Below are 16,986 nucleotides of genomic sequence, written 5' to 3' on the forward strand. Positions count from 1 at the left end.
GGAGCTTGGATGTCATGGTACAGCATGACGTAAGGGAAGATCATGAAATTCGGGGTTAAGAAACACTTGATTCCTGGCTCTCCTGCTTACCAGTCGTATGGCCTTAGGCAAGTTACTTAAGCTAAATCTTTAAGACTAATTTTTTCCCTCGTCAAAATGGGAACAAAACTATCTACCTTGGAGGGCAATGGTAAGAAATAAATAATGCATTGTCTGTGGTATTACCTGATAAAGAGCACTTACTCCTCCTCTTCTTCCCCTTTCTTTTACAGTTGATAGTCCCTCCCCATTTTGAGTCCCCAAAGGCTCTTTCTCTTTGTGATTTTAAGCTCTGTTGGTAAATGCTTTAGGAAAAACCTAAAGGCAAGGGTTAATTACCCAGCACTAGGCTGAGACCTGGTCTATTTTAATATATGTAGAGTCCCCTCTTTTCTTTTCCTCAATATATTTCAAAGCAAAGACTTTATTTTCTAGCAGCATTATAGTCCCTCTTCGTTCTTTAAAGATAGATATTTTAAAAATCTCCCCAAACAGAAAACAGCAGTGATTTCTGGGCTTCACTCCATTGGCTGAAATACCCCAGAAGGAATTTAGTTCTTTTCCAAGTTCCATTCTGGTTCTCAGTAGGACTCCCAGCTAAGGAATTTCCTTTGGAGTCATTTTTGGCATTGTGTGGGTAGTGCCACATGCAGGAGGGAAATGAAATCCTCCTGTTGTATGGCTATTTGGTCACTGGACCTCCTTGGGAGGGTGAATGAGGCTAGTATAGGAGCTGGGCAACTTGGCTTTCAGCCCTGGTTTAGTCATTGTATAGATATCTAGGCCGTTGACCTTGGTTGACTCAGTTCCTTCCCTCCCCTGAGTCTCAATTTCCTCATTTGCAAAGCAAAGAGGGAAGGTGATCTGAAGGATCCCTGCTAGCTCTGACCTTGTCACAGATTGCTGCTTAGTCCTATTTGTCCTTGAGCATTTGGGGTGGTGCCCTGACCCTGACTCCTCTAGCAGGTCATCTAGTTGTTACCCCAGGATTTTAGTCTGCTTAGGTCCGTTTGGAATCTAACCCACAACATCTTTCTTTCCTTTCCATCCTGGAAGCAAACTTTTTAAAAATATATATATTTTATTGATTTTTTTACAGAGAGGAAGGGATAGAGAGCTAAAAACATCTATGAGAGAGAAACATCGATCAGCTGCCTCCTGCACAACCCCTGCCGGGGATGTGCCCGCAACCAAGGTACATGCCCTTGACTGGAATCGAACCTGGGACCCTTCAGTCCGCAGGCCGACGCTCTATCCACTGAGCCAAACTGGTTAGGGCTGGAAGCAAACTTTTATAAATCTTACTCTGACTAGGCTTCTCTAAAGATATTTGTATTTTGAAAAGCAGTTACCTTGAGAGGCACTGCCTTATATAAGGACTTGGGTGATAGTGATAGAATTTCAGTCTTAATCTCATTTCTAAAATACGCCCAATATTTTCACTTCTGTCTTAATAGGGTCATAGTAATAGTATGAGGACATAATATATTACCTATTTTCAATATTAACTTATTCAATAAATGTTCATTGAGTACATATTATGTGTCAGGCATTGTTCTAGTCTCTGGGGATATAATGAAATGCAAAGTGACTAAATCACTGACCTTATGGATAGTAGAGGAACTAGCTAGACAATAAACAAAATAAGTAAGATGTGTGGTGTCTTAGTGTTAAGTAATAAGGAGAAAAATAAAGTAGTCAGAGGGGATAGGAAGAGCAGGGAATAGAATTACAATTTTAGATTGGGTAAGTAGGGAAGTTCTTACCAAGAAAGTGACATTTGAAAAAAGGTGAAAGAACTGAGTAAGGGGAATGACGTACAAAGGCCCTGAAGTAGGAGCAGATGGAATTTTCAACTGTGAGGAGGCCAATGTGGCTGGAGTGCAGTTCAGGCTTAATATTAGTAGTCATGACTATGTGGTAATGGGGGTCAGAGTGGTAATGGGGGTTGGAGCATTGGTTTTTAATTTTAATGGAACAAGAAGCCACAGAAGGGCTTAAACCATGGAATAATGAAAGATGTGCATTCCAGGGTGGTGGCCTGTACTAGGGTGGTAGCAACTAGGGTTGAGTCAAGATCTATTTTAAAGATAAGCTGAGGGGATGTGCTGATGACTCAGACATGGGGTCTGAGAGATAGAGAAATCAAAGAGGCCCCAAGTTTTTGGCCTGGGCAACTGGAAGAATAAATATAGTAACCACTTTCTGCGATGAGGAAGGCTGTGTAGGAAAAGATTTGGGAGCACTATGAGGAGCTTGGTTTTGGACATGTGAAGTTTGAGATGTGTTTTAGGCATTCTATTAGACATTAAAGGTGAGAAATACTAAGGTGACAGTTGACTATTCACACTTGCAATTCAGAAGAGAAGCTCAAACTAGAGATAAAATTGGAGTTATCAACATTTAGATAATATTAAATGTCATGAGATTACGTAGGGTTATTTATACAGAGCTCTGGGGCTCTCCATGAAGAGAGGTTGCAAAGAGGGAGAAACCCACAGAGAAACTGTGGAAACTGAGGCATAGAGAACATGATTCACTTGAGCTTTCAGAGCCATTAGGCAGCTGAGCTTGGACTGGAGCCCAGGTCTTCATAATTGAAGTTCTGGGCTCTTTCCATTGGTCCAAAGCACCTTCTCTCTCATGGAACCAACTTACTCTTTGGACTAGAATTCTGTCCATGTCCCTTGCTGGGACATGTGCTTTCATCAAGTCTGAGCAGGACATGGATTTTTGTCTCTGTTTTTCTCAGTGCGTTTGAAGTATTTAATAATTTTTAAACGCATTAAAATGAAAAGACTTAGTGGGAGGCCTAGATTTCCAACATGGATTTAGGCATTGGACATGCAAACTTAAGACCAAAGGAAGATGTTGTCAGTCTTGTTTAAAAGAAAGATCCTGTTGTCTTGGATCCCGGTGACAGGCCTGTGGCATGTGTGAGTGTTTAATGAATGGGATTAAATAAGCCAGACAGTCTCAGGAGATGGATGAGATGGGCAAGATGGAATAATGTCACAGGATAAATAGCTCAAGGGGAGATGAGAGTCCTCACATTCAAAGTAGGTCAGCATCTTCTGAGACTTGGGCCTGGATTGCATCGACACATACTCTTCAGGTCTCTGGAGCTTGCTCTGGTTAGTGCTGGCCTGTTGGTATGGACTGGGGATCACAACCTGTGACTTTTCAGAGGCCTCCACTGGGACTGGCAGATGTGGATGGGGGAGATATGTTCCACCCACATCAATTTGTTCTTCAGTCAGCATGCTCGCCCTGAGCACGATCCAGACTTGACACACCTTCTGGTCATACACTGTCTTGTCTTAGCACCCCATTCCTCAGAGGGAACTCCCTTGGAGCCTTTTTGATCAGCCTAAGTGTTGAAAGGGTCTTGGCTCTTTTTTCCTATGATCAGAAGCTCAATGCTGGGAACTGAGCCTGTGTTTTTGCATTTAAATGACATTTTTCTTATCTTTTTGGAAAAAAGGCCAACACATGCCAGATACAGGAGATGGTTACAAAGGCCTTGTTTGTCTCCTGTCAAGCTCAGAGAACCCAGTTTCTTCCTTTCTGGAGAAAGCATGGATGGCAGCAGCCACAGAAAGAGCAGGGGCCTGAAAACCAGCTTTGCGTTTGGGTCCCTGCCCTGTTTCCTCTCTACTTCTCTACTAATTCATCCTGAAGTGTTAGCAGAGGTTGGGAAACTGTTAAAACTGGATTTTTAAAGGTCCAGCTCTAGGGTCTCAGAGCCACAGGAAGCAGATTCCTGTTCTGTCTCTACAGGCCTGACCTAATTCAGGGGCAGTGGAGTCCCTTGCCTGATGTTTACAGGTCATCTTATATTTCCCTACCTCGCGCCTCTTCTCCTTCAGCTTACTCTGCACTAATGCTTCACTTGGGCATGTCTCTCTTTGGTCCCCAAACTTCAGATGTCTCCCCATTTCCAACCAACCTGCGCATCCCAGGCTGAGAGTTCAGATCTTCCCCAGGGTGTTCTTTTTCTCTCCCGAATTTGTCTGGCTCTCAAGGGACACCAAGTCTCTGTTTCCCCCAAACACCACTGCCTTTTCACCTCCCTTCTTTCATACCCCATGCCTGGAATGCCTTCCCCTTTTTCAAGTTACACTGCAGAGTAAAGGAGGCTTCTTTCCAGGAAAACACCAATGCAGACATTTCTGAGTGTGGGTGTAGCTGGAGTCACATGGAAGTTCTGGATCATGGCTGAGAGCAGCAGGCGCCCACACCATCACTGCCTCTTACCAGCTGTGTGACTTAAATCAAAGACCCAAGATTGTGTAATGGAGGCTGCCAACATTCTTTAAGGGTTACACACCAGCAGGGTCACCTAGAAATGTGATTCTCTAAATGAATGCACCTTGGAATTATCTGGGGAACTTTATTCCTCCAATCCCAATGCTCAGGCCTTACTCCTGACTCATTATATTTAAATCTCTGGGGGCAGGACCCAGACATCAGTGTTTTTTTGAAACTTCCCAGGTGACTTCTTGTGCAGCCCACTTTGAGAACCCTTGGTGCAGAACCAGTGGAGGAAGAGCTTGGGTTCCAGAGTCCATCAGAACTGATTGCAAATCCCGGTCCCTCCATCTCCTCACTGCGAGATCTTGGGTCACACCTTTTAAATATATGCTTTTAATTTTAGAATTGTTTTGATTAACAGAAAAAAATGTGAAGATGGTACATAAAGTTCCCATATAACCTGCATCCAGTTTCCCTATTGGTAACCCCTTACATTAGTATGGTACATTTGTCACAGTTAATAAACCATTTACTCATATATTATTCTTAACTGAAGTCCATACTTTCTTCTGATTTCCATTGTTTTTACCTAATGTCTTTTTTCTGTTCCAGGAGGCCATCTAAGGTACCACATCACATTTAGTTATTATGCCCCCTTAGCCTTTGCTTCAGTTTCCTAAGGCTGCCATAACAAAGCACCTCATACTGAATGGCTTAAAACAACAGAATTGCCTTATCTCACAGTCTGGAGGCTAGAGGTTTGAAATTAAAGTGCTGGCAAAGCCAGGTTCCCCCTGAAACCTGTAGGAAATAATCCTTCCTTGCGTGACCCTAGTGTCTGGTGGTTGTCATCAGTTTCTTGGCAGTCCTTGGCTTGTAGCTACAGGACTTCAATCTCGCCCTTGTTGTCACATGGTGTTCCCTCTTGTGTCTGCTTCTCATGTCTCCTCTTCTTATGGGGACACTGGCCATATTGACTTAAGGGCCCACCTAACTGCAGTATGGTCTTGCCTTAACAAATTATATCTGCAAGGAAGCTATTTCTTAATAAGGTCACATTGGGATGCATTGAAGATTAGGACTTCAGCATATCTTTTGGGGGGATACAATTCAACCCATTACAGGGTCCTCTTGGCTATGTCAACTTCTCCACTTTCACTATTATTGATGCCCTGAACAATTTTGAGGAACATTGGTCAAGTATTTTTAGAATATCTCTCAAATGGGATTTTTCTGGTATGTTTCTCATGATTAGACCAGGCTTATGAGATTTGGGGAGGAAGGAGAAAGCACAAAGGTGCAGTGCCACTTTCACCACAGCCTATCAAGGCCACATACTATCAACAGGACTCATCACTGTTGATATTAACTGTGGTCACCTGGCTAACATAGTGTTCAGTCAGGTTTCCCCACTATAAAGTTATTCTTCCCCCTCCCCCATTTGCATGTTGGACCCTTTGAAAGGAAGTCACTATGTGCAGCCCACACTTAAGGGATGGGAAGTTATTCCAGCTCCTTTAGAGCAAAGTATTCACATAAATTATTTGGCAATCTCCATGGGAGAGTCATCTATTCTCCCCATTTATTTATGTATCCAGAATTTATTCACATAAGTATGTACTCATGGATATTTACTTTATATTTTGGTTTATAATACAATATAACTTTATTTGTTTGGTTGCTCAAATTATTCCACCTTTGGCCATTGGAGCTCTTCCAGTAGGCTCCTGCGTCCCTTTGTCATTCCTCTATCATTGCACTTCCTTACATTCTAATCCAAGATGCTTTAGGCCAGTGGTTGGCAAACTGCGGCTCACGAGCCACATGCGGCTCTTTGGCCCCTTGAGTTGGAGGGTGTGGGTCGATCAGGCGACGGGAGGCACGGCACAGGCGGGCCCAGGGATATGCAGCGCGGGGGAGGCGAGCGTGATTCATGCACTAGTTGAGTGAGCCAATCAGTCAGCAGTCTCATTGTGCAATGGTTAGTGCTAGTTGCGTCGGCAAATTGCCCGCGGGTGACAAAAGTACCTACTCGAAGCATAAAGTTACCTGTATTTTTCCAACCAGCTGCAAATCCTATACGTATTTTTGTCATCAATTTAAGAATTACAATTCTTTTGTGTTGGTGGCTTTATTATTATAAAATGAAACTTTTTTTTAGGTGCCCTGTTTGACATGGCTACAAAGAAGAAGCAAAGAAAAACGGAAGACGAAAACCGTGAATTTAAAGTTGAATGTACCTTCCTATATAGTTTAAGTTTAAAAAATTTGGTTCTCAAAAGAAATTTCAATCGTTGTACTGTTGATACTTGGCTCTGTTGACTAATGAATTTGCCGACCACTGCTTTAGGCTCATCTTGTACCAGAAAAATACCCATACTAGGGCAGGGAACATTTCCTGCTCTAGTCCTGGATCAGCCATTTCTTCAAGTAGTTTCTTTTATTGGAAAAGAGTATTAGAAACCAAAATTTGAACACTATGTGTGCTTGTTGCTATGGAGTATTGCTCTTTCTAGGCTGGACCATATTTTTAGCCTTGCTCTGCTCCAGTTTGCTCACTTGTAAAGTGGGGATAATAACAGTACATTCATCACAGGTTATTGTGAGGATTAAATTAGGGAATTGGTTAAGAACTTAATGTAGTCTCTATCAGATAGTAAGTGCTCAAAAATGTTAGTGATTATTTCCCATACAAGTTTTAACATGTGAGATAAGTTTAGTTGCCAAAGTTCTTTTCTATCTGCTCATTTCCTGAAGCAACAACCCTCAGAGAAGGTTTTTCTGCTAGTAGTTTATAGATGGAGAAATTAAGTGAATAAGGAAATCAACTTATGCTGCATTAGAACCTAAGTGTTTTAGTTTTAAGACCTATTCTAGACCCAGACGGGCCACCATCTCTGCCATCTGAGGGATATGGATTTTACATCCTTGATTCTTGCCTACCTTTGCTTGAAGGACTTCTTGGTTGTACTGACTCTTCATAACTGTCACCAGAAAATATTAACTCATGGCTGAAACGAAGTACTGTACTCCAATCCATAACAGGCCACTCATAGACACAGTGCCATATTTTCTGAACCAAACAATTGAACACATGATCTGGAAATTTTTTTTTCTATTCTTGGTATGGATGAAATCAAAATATGTAATTTGATGCCAAAAAATTGGCATCTTGAGGTATACTGATAATTTACAGGGACAGCAGGACAAGGTATTTAATCAGAACTGACTGGCAAAACTTAAGATATCCTACTGTATTGATAATATGATCTTATCATAGTCTCTCTCTTCATGGTACAGTGATCCTAATCAGACACAGAGAAATGTTAGGTGAAATGTCAGTGCATGACAACATACAAGCCAAACAGGATGCTTTGACTCAAGGCAGATGTTTATTGGAACAATTATGTAGTCACCCACAGGAACAACAGCTTCTGTTGCTAATGAAATTGGCATGTTGCTTACTGAAAATAACCTTCATGGTATGAAATCATAGCGTTAGCTATAAAAAGTTATCTTCTAGGGAGTTGGGTTTTAGTTGCATAGAAGAGATCTTCATGCTCATTTTGAAGTTGGAATGGGTTGCATTTGGAGGTAGTGAGTTTCCCATCTCCAGAAATGTTCAAGAAAGGGGTCATGAAATTAGACAAGATTCCTTACAGGCACTCTAATTCTCTGCCTCTGACTAAGAGATTTCAGGTTCTTGGATTTTGGCAGTAGTGCAGGGGCTGATACATCCTTACGCAGCACAATCAGACATCTGCTCACAATTAAGGGTAAAGTTGCAATTGGGAGAACAGATGGGATAAACTATGTTCAGCCATAAGTCAGTACAGATATCCCCGCTTTTTGAAAGTTTGCTTTACCTCACTTCGCTTTCACAAAAGACATACATTAGCACCTGCTTCACTAACCAAAATAAATCTGAAGAGGATTTTAACTTTTAAGAAAAAAGGTGAAAAGCAAAATTAGTGTCCAGCATTTGTTTTGCAGCAGCTGCTATAGAAGTAGCGAGAGTGGTCCCATCAAGCTTCTTTCGGGAACCACATGCAGCACCTCAGCATCTGGGCACATAGCTCTGTACTGTGTCTGTGAGCATTCGTGCTTTACCTCCATTTATTTTATGCATCTGTTAGCGATATGTGTCCCAAGGTAATGGTTTCTTCACTTTACACCATTTTGACTTCTGAGGGTTTCATAGGAATGCTCTCCTTTTGATTAGTGGAGGGAAACCAGTATTTGTATACAAATCCTAAGGCTAAGTCCTATTGCTGTCTCACTTCAAAGAAAAGTCCCTTTAATTGTTGGTCTGCTTCCAGAATCAGAACATTGGTCTACCAGATATGCCATTTTTGTGAAAGAAGGTCGTGTAAATCTGAGGAAAGCCCGAGGGGACATTTACTCTGTTCTCCTTCCGCCCGGAAGGCCTCCCTGACTCACCTGTGGAAGTGCCCACCCTCCTCAAGGTTCAGCTCCAGCACCATATCCTCCGGGATGCTTTTCTGATGCTTCCCCCTCCAAGGCCTCCATGCTGCTCCCACACATTGCAGTGGGCGGGATTCATTCTGATCATGGTGGTCACCTGTGTATGCCAGTTCCCTGTGTTGGAGCTCTTGGGAGGAAGGAGGCATATTTCGCTCATCTCAGTAGTCTCTGGAGCAGTCAGCTCAGTCTGGTACATGGGAACTCCCAGGCAGTGCTATGAGTCAGGGAAGTATGGAGTTTTGGAATGATTTAGGGCAATTCCTTTGTATCGCACTTCTTTTTTGGTGTATGAAATAGAGCTTGAGCTTGCTTGACAAATGTCTGCTGGAATTGGGTACTACCGTGATCTTCCATTTATAGAATAAACTGCAGGGCACAGAGAGGTAGGATGACCAGCACACTGAACCAGAAGTAGCCCAGCTGGCATGGCTCAGTGGTAAAGTGTTGACCTATGAACCAGGAGGTCATGGTTCGATTCTGGGCAGGGCATATGCCCGGGTTGTGGGCTTGATCCCCAGTGTGGGGTGTGCAGGAGGCAGCTGATCAATGATTCTCTCTCATCACTGATCTTTCTATCTCTCTTTTCCTCTCCCTTCTTCTCTGAAATAGATAAAAATATATTTTAAAAAAAGAAAAGAACCAGAAGCAGGCTGTGAACTGCTGCCCCTGAGCATTCAGCCTAAGGCATATTGTCCATAAGTCTTACTCTTTGTATCTTCTTTCAGCAAAAGACCCTGAATGACTTCAGCAGCTTCAGAGCAGGTCAAGAACTGAAATCTCTCATGAAGATCAAAATTGATAGGACCAGACAGGGACTTGGGGCTTCTGATCCCCTGAAAGGCTTAAATTTCATGCTCCGGAGGGATGAGGTCTCTGGGGGCTTCCTGAGAGAGGAGATGGCTCTCCGAGGGGATTCTGTGTGGTAAACACTTATGACCATGTGGGGTTAGGGTGCACAGGGTAAGGAACAGGGGTGAGGAATCAAAAGAAGAGCTGCATGAGGTCAGCTGTGGAGGGTTCAGGGCTGACCTTGTCTACTCTAATCTCTCAGGGCTGACCTTGTGATGCTCTGCTTAGCAATAAGGGAAGATCCCTTGACTAACATTTTGGCTGAGCTATGTCTTTGGGAACCAGGGTTTGGTATTGCTGCAGCAGCAGTATTTTCTGTAAAAACTCTATTGAACCTTAAGGTAATTTTGGCCTTTTGGTTTTAACTCATCTCATCAAGAAAAAAAATGGCTTCACTGGATCCTGGATTGTCAGAGCGAGGAGGGTCCTTTGGGATGAGGGGAAGGGACTAGCTTAGAGCTACACAGGTAGCTAGGGGCAGAGGTGGTTCTAGAACCTGGTGTCTGGCTTCCCTGTCAACCATTCCCAGTCTTCCTCCTTGCCCTGCTTCTCACAGGCACTCTCACAATTTGATGTCTAGCTCAAGCATTGCTGTAGGACATGCTATAGGACTAAGAACCTCTCTCTTTTACATTTTTATGGGGGACAGGGATTGGGGCTTGGAAAAGTGCATGGTAGCAAAGAAGCATAGGGCATTTGGGGGCAGATGAAAGAGATAGTTAAGGTTGAGAGAAAGGGTACACACTGAGCAGACTTAAGACCCAGCCAGGATTTGTAAGAGAATTTTGCCTGCCTGGTAGACATACTCATGTTCTGCTAAGTCATATTTACTGAACACTTACTTTGTGCCTGCACCATGCTAAGTGCTATGTATATATTAATTAATTCAGTTCTCATCAAACTTTTATGAGGTAGGTAAGGTATGCCATTTCCAGAATATGGACAAAGAAACTGAGGTTAAAAGAGGTTGAAGTCACCTGTCCATTGTTGCAAAACTTGTGATAGAGGCTGATTAAGCCCTGTGTTCTGATCACTTGGCTACTCTGCTTCTTAAAAGAGAGTGAAAAGGGGGCCGAGATGCCCCCATTATTGGCCAGAAATGGATGGGTGAATGAGGCAGGTGAAGGGTGATGGTTTCTTGCGTCAAGTAATTATCCTCTTCTGCTGACTGACCATGGACAGGTGGTGGAAAACGAAATTCAGTTCTTCACACTGGTGACTCTCTGGATCCAGTTCTTGTTGCTGTAGATGTCAGAATATACTCCGTAGAAGTCCTTCTTTCCACAGTCCTTGCCCCAGGACACTGTTCCCACCAGGTACCACTGGCCTGTCTCATTATCCAGGGTTGCCATGGGACCTCCTGAGTCACCTGCACAGGCATCCTTTCCCCCTAAATATAAAAAAAGAGACGCAGGTCAAAGTAACCTGTCCCCTTCCCTAGCCCCAAATCCAAAGGAGCCTCTTTCTTCCCACCGCTGACTTGTAGTTCAGAGAATTGGGCACGAGGGGGTGCAAGCAGATCATTTGACTCAAACATGGGCTCTAAGATTCTCAACCTCCTTAATGCGGTGACGCTTTAATACAGTTCCTCATGTTGTGGTGACCCTTAACCATAAAATTATTTTCGTTACTACTTCATAACTGTAATTTTGCTACTGTTATGAATCACAATGTAAATATCTGATATGCAGGATGTATTTAGGCGACCCCTGTGAAAGGGTCGTTCCACCCCCAAAGGGATTGCGACCCACAGGTTGAGAACCGCTGACACAAAGCAGTTCCAGGTGAGGCCTCCTCAGAGCTCAGTCATTTTTAGAAAGTGCCAGTGAAGGATTCTTGTGTTTCATAGGTGAAAAGGTGAATGTGGAGAAGGGAGTAATGGAAATTTCTTAGCATTCTTCTCTCTGATGCCATTTCTCTGGCAGAACCCTCCCTCTCATGAACTTCCTCCCCACCCCTCTTTCCTGTTTAGCCTACCAGACTCCAAGGTGTCCAGCCCTTCCATTCCTGGGCCCTGCACCACTTCAATGCATGAGCTAGACACCAAATTATTATATACAAGTCTCTTGACTTACCTTCCTTCAACCCAGCACAGATCATGTCCCTGGTCACTTTCTTCTTTAGTGGGGCATAGGCCTCCTGGCAGGTGCGGTGATTAACAATTGGGATTTCAATCTGAAATACAAGGCCATTGTTGGTCCCCACTCCTGGCTCAGGAGTCCTTGCTGTTCTGACCCCCCCTAGAGCTGGCTGCTCCCCAGCTGGATGAGCTTGGGACTACCTTAGACCTGGTCTCAGAAATTGCCCTATGGTGCAGGTGAAGAAATACTGAATGGAGAATCAGCAGATCCATGATCAGGTATAGTCTCAGCCATAAACTTGCTGTGTGACCTTGGGAAAGTCATTTGCCCTCTTTGAGTTTCAGTTTTCTCATCTGTAAACTGATCATACTTCCCAGCACATGCATTATTTCAAATATGGCACCGTATGCAAATCTATGATCAGTTTTCTTTCCCCCATTCCTACCATTACTGGCTGTGGGGCCTGGGGCATATGGCTTAATCCCTGTTTTTCAGACCTCTGTGACACAGTTTCCTCATCTGAACAATGGAAGTCACAATATTTGACATACTAATCACACAGACTGTGGTGGATAACTGAATTCAGTTCAGAGGCAATGAATGAGCAGATAGATGATGCTTTGCAAACTATGCATGCTGTATAAGTATTAGTACTGTAGGGTTACTGATGCTCACCTTGCAGCAAGCATTTACTTATGTTCTCCCTCACTGCACTACAGTATGAACTTCCAGACACTAGGTCTGTATCTTGTCCATTTCTATCTTATGTAACTTGGAGCATAGTCAGTATGTGTATGTGTGTATATATGTATATGTATGTAGATATATATATATATATATATTTGAGGACTGATGCACAAAATTCGTGCAAGACTAGGCCTTCCTTCCCCTGGCTGCCAGCACCGGCTTCCCTCCAGCACCCGGCTTCAGGTTTTCCTTGGGCCACTGGCAGGTACCCGGAATCCGGGCTTCCCTCACAGCCCCAGCTTCGTCTGGAAGGTTGTCCAGTCTAATTAGCATATTGTGCTTTTATTATTATAGACCCATGACATGCAGAACAAACAGAGCAAGCTTGATGGAATTCAAAGTCTCAGTGAACTTTGAGGTGTGTGTGAGCTTCTGGTGTCTTTCTCAACAACTCCCAGCTCCAGCCTCCAAATCCTTAAGGCAGTGATGGCGAACCTATGACACGCGTGTCACCTCTGAACTCATTTTTTGGTTGATTTTTCTTTCTTAAATGGCATTTAAATATATAAAATAAATATCAAAAATATAAGTCTTTGTTTTACTATGGTTGCAAATATCAAAAACTTTCTATATGTGACACGGCAACAGAGTTAAGTTAGGGTTTTTCAAAATGCTGACAGGCCGAGCTCAAAAGGTTCGCCATCACTGCCCTAAGGGGAAAAATGGAGCAGGAAGATCTCATGCGGGGCAGGGGTGTCACTTTGTAGGCCATAAGTTGAAGTTTACCTCCATCAGGGTCTCTGGGAACCTTTGCAAGAACTGCTTTCCCCAGCCACTGACAATGACCATGGTCCCTGGAGGAGAGAAGACACAGTGGGAGCAGAGAGGCTGTTTGTGGGCTTTTCAGATGGTTGCATCTTGCAGCCCATCATCCTCTGCTTGAGGAGGAAGGGTTGAATTTTTCCCCTCAGAGAAAGCCAGCTTGGTGAGGAGGAAGGCTGCTGGGTTGGAGGTTGTCTGCAACAGAGGTCTAGGCATTTGTTTCTATGAATCATTAGCTGATTTGTTTAGTTGTCTATTCTCTCCCACTCCCAACTAGCATGGAACCTAGGCTCCATGACAGCAGTCATCTCATCTATCTTGTTCACTGCTGTATCCCTATGCCTGCAACAGTACTGGCACATAGTAGATGCTCAATCAATAATTGTGGAAAAAATAAAAAGTCCAGCTTAGTCCACAATATGCACGTTGCCTTTAGCAAGCCCTCCCTCCTCCCTCCCATTATAAGCCTCAATTTCTTTATCCATAAAATGAAGAGGCTGGGTTTGATATTCTCTAACTTCATGCCCCCCACCCCAACTCTGATATTCTAGAAGTCTATGAAGTTGGCAAATCTCAGAGTGAGTGGAAGTGGGTTAAACACTGATAGAGCACTCACTTCTTTCCTTATTTGAAGGAAAGCCTGGATCCTGAATACAGCACTGGGCTTTACATCGAAAAACCTGGATTCGAGGACCCAGATCTGCTTCTTACAAGCTGGATCTTGGGTAAGTCACATCACCTGGCTGACCCTCAGTTTTCTCATCTGGAAAATGGGACTATAATACCACCTCACAAGACTTTTGTAAGTGGTAAATAAGTTAATGAATGTAAAGCAACTACATATGGTAGGTATACCTTTCCCATTGGCTCACTCTACCTAATACTTCTCAAATTCCATTCAGACATTTTTATAACTTCTTTGAACTAAAGGAGTTTAGCTTTAACATGGCACCCCTGAACTTTCTAACAGAATAAAAGGGAAGCCAACTGCCCTGGTGGGACTCTCACTCTATGTTGGATACATTTGAATATAGTATTTCATTTAAATATAATGACCACCCCATGAGGTATTATCCTCAGTGTAGAGGCAAGGGACTTGAGGTTCAGCAACTTCTTCAAGGCCAACCAATCAGGAAATGCAGCATGGGGAGTGAGTCTATGCTGTGATAAATCTATTGTCCTTCAGTTCCAAATTTATCCTTCTATACTCTGTTTTGTAACCCTACAGAAGAATTGGCACTTCTGCTTTTTCAGGGAGATCCTGAAAATAGGGGGCACTTCCAGGAAGGCTTGCTGTTACTGTTGACATCACCCTACCAGTGGTTTCTTACCCCAGCAGTGGTGCTTGGTTCCAGCTGTTTCCCTAATACCATCAGCATGGGGCCTCTTCCACAGGAGTCAGAGTTATTGCTCCACTGGGTCCCTGTCCAGGCTTCTAGGTTCTATAACTCCAACCTCTTCCCTTTGTCCCTCAGCCCCAGGAGTAGTAGTTTCTTCCTGCAAATACTATCTCTATTATCTCAGCATTCCTCCTTTACTTCTCCAGTCCTCCAGCACCCTATGTTAGATTCTCTCTGTAAGAATAACTAGCCGAGTTTCTGTTTCCTCATGAGGACTCTGGCTGATATAGTACTTCCTATTAACTATGTGCCACCTTGGAATCAGCCTGACAGTTGTTTTAGGGGAGGCAGCTGAGGAATCATGCAGACATCATCAGCTGGCTTCGTTGGCACCATAGCCTCACCAATGCTGGAGAAGAAGTCTTTTGGAGGCACCTGATGCTCTGCAGAGGTGGGACCAGGGGTGGGGAGAGGTACCTTCCTCCGAGGAACTCTCTGGGAGACAGATGGGCATCACAAAGTCATTCAGCACCGGGCCCTTTGACAGCTCCACCAGAGCCACATCGTTCTCAAATGTGTTGGGGTCATACCGGGGATGAAGGAAGATGTGTTTGACCCTGAGATGCTGTTCAGTATCGTCTGACCGGTGTCTCCAATGTTTACCTGGGCAAGAAGAAGGCACATGAGGCATGGAGGTAATGGAGGCACAGAGGATAAGATCACACTTACTCCCTGTCAGCCCTCTGTCTCGTCCAGTCCATGTTTCTAGTCTTAACTCTTTTATTCACCTTTCCCCAGCAATCCTGTCCTACCTGCCCTTCTCCATATATTCTCATGGGCTCCCATTTCTGTCTTTCTTCATGAGCTGATCTCATTGTTTTATAATACTCATTCCAAAGCTCATCACCACATGTTCAAATCATATAAGCACCTTTCTGGATCATGTACTGCCTCCTCCATGAAGGCTCTCCAATTCTTGAGTTTGATTTTTTAGTTAGAAGTCTTTCCCCTATGAACTCCCATGACATTTTATCTGTTTTTCTCCTATAGAACTTATTGCTTTTTCTCTTATACTAGAAGTCTCCCAGCTTATATTTTATTCCTTTATTAGGCTGTAAGCTCCTTATGGGCAGTAACTAGGTCTTAATTATGCTGTGTCTTTAGATCCTGGCATAATGTCAGCAGGGAACTAAACTGAATCAGCTGGTAGTATTGGGGATGCAATTGTATGCGTATCACTCACTTGAAAGCATGGATTCATAGAAGCCTGAAGTGTCTTTGGAATTTAATTAGATTGGCTCTTTACTTCCCCATTGTAAAACTGAGGCCTAGACTTCAATGACTTGCTCTTGGTCCCTGCACCTGAAAATTATTGCCTTGAGCTTAGACTCAGGTCCTTGGACTCCAGTCCCAGCTGGTTCTTCATCTCAGGGATCCTGTCCTGATGAATGATTGAGTGGACACACCCCATTCCCAGAACCACAACTGGCGTCAGGGATCAGCTTGCCCCTCACTCACCCACGATGATTTTGAAGTCAGAAGGGCTGAGCAGGTGAAAATCGTGGAGGATTGGGTCCTCTGGATCGAGCGAATGGTGGAGGCAGTGAGCCGCCGTCAAAATCCAGTTGGAACCTGACAACAGAATTGTGTACACACACATCCCTGGACTGCCCCAACCTGTCTCGAGCTGAGGCCTTCAGATTACTCTAGGGCACCCTTCGCCATTGCATTTCAAAGCCTCAAGTCAGACACTCATATTCTAATCTGAAGATGAGGAGTTGAATCTGTGCTTTTATTTGCCTATTCCAACCAAAGCTAAGGCTGAACATCTTTAACAGGGTTTCAGTGCCCCCTTCAACCCACAGGGTTGGTGAGCTCCAGACAGGCCAAAGTGGGTCCACAAAAAACCTTATGCTCACTGGCTACTCTTTTAGTCTTGTGGTCCCTGGCCCAGCATCAACAGCCCTATCTGGAAATGGCTTATAAATTCAGATTCTCAGGCCACCACCTCAGACCTATTGAAGCAGAATTTGCCTTTAGTAGGGAAATCTGGGAATGGTAACAAGATCCTTGAGTAATTCCTAGGCACACTGAGGTTGTAAAAGCACTGACATATCATGCTGCTTCCCAACTGTGGATGCACATTGTAACCACCTGGGGAATTAAAAAAAAATAGTACCTGGCCATGAAGCCAGACCAGCTAAGTTATGGGAGTGTGGCCCAGGCACAAATATGTTTTAAAGTTCCCCAGATGATACGATTGCCACCACTGCTCTGATCCTAACCTCTCATCTATACTAATAAAAGCCTAGGTGGCCCTCATACCTTTGTGCACAACATCATCACAAGATGGCCAACACAAGTGGCCACCACAAAGATGGCCACCAAAAGATGGCTGCACACACAGGAGAGGCAGGCCCAGTAGCCCC

General features: G+C 43.8%; 1 protein-coding gene across 1 annotated transcript in view; it reads right to left on the reverse strand.

Annotated features, from left to right (window-relative positions):
* Positions 1-9,847: 9,847 nt before the first annotated feature.
* MASP1 (mannan-binding lectin serine peptidase 1 (C4/C2 activating component of Ra-reactive factor)) overlaps positions 9,848-16,986 on the reverse strand; it is a 62,651-nt gene continuing 55,512 nt past the window's right edge. The window contains exons 12-16 of the mRNA XM_006765853.2: positions 16,076-16,189; positions 15,035-15,220; positions 13,182-13,249; positions 11,703-11,802; positions 9,848-11,017 (exon numbers count right to left, since the gene is read on the reverse strand). Coding sequence (XP_006765916.1) covers positions 10,827-11,017; positions 11,703-11,802; positions 13,182-13,249; positions 15,035-15,220; positions 16,076-16,189 — 659 coding nt within the window. The 3' untranslated portion in view covers positions 9,848-10,826. The remainder of the gene's footprint in view (positions 11,018-11,702; positions 11,803-13,181; positions 13,250-15,034; positions 15,221-16,075; positions 16,190-16,986) is intronic.

Source organism: Myotis davidii, unplaced genomic scaffold (genome assembly GCF_000327345.1).
Source record: "Myotis davidii unplaced genomic scaffold, ASM32734v1 scaffold41, whole genome shotgun sequence".
NCBI classification, from domain to species: domain Eukaryota; kingdom Metazoa; phylum Chordata; class Mammalia; order Chiroptera; family Vespertilionidae; genus Myotis; species Myotis davidii.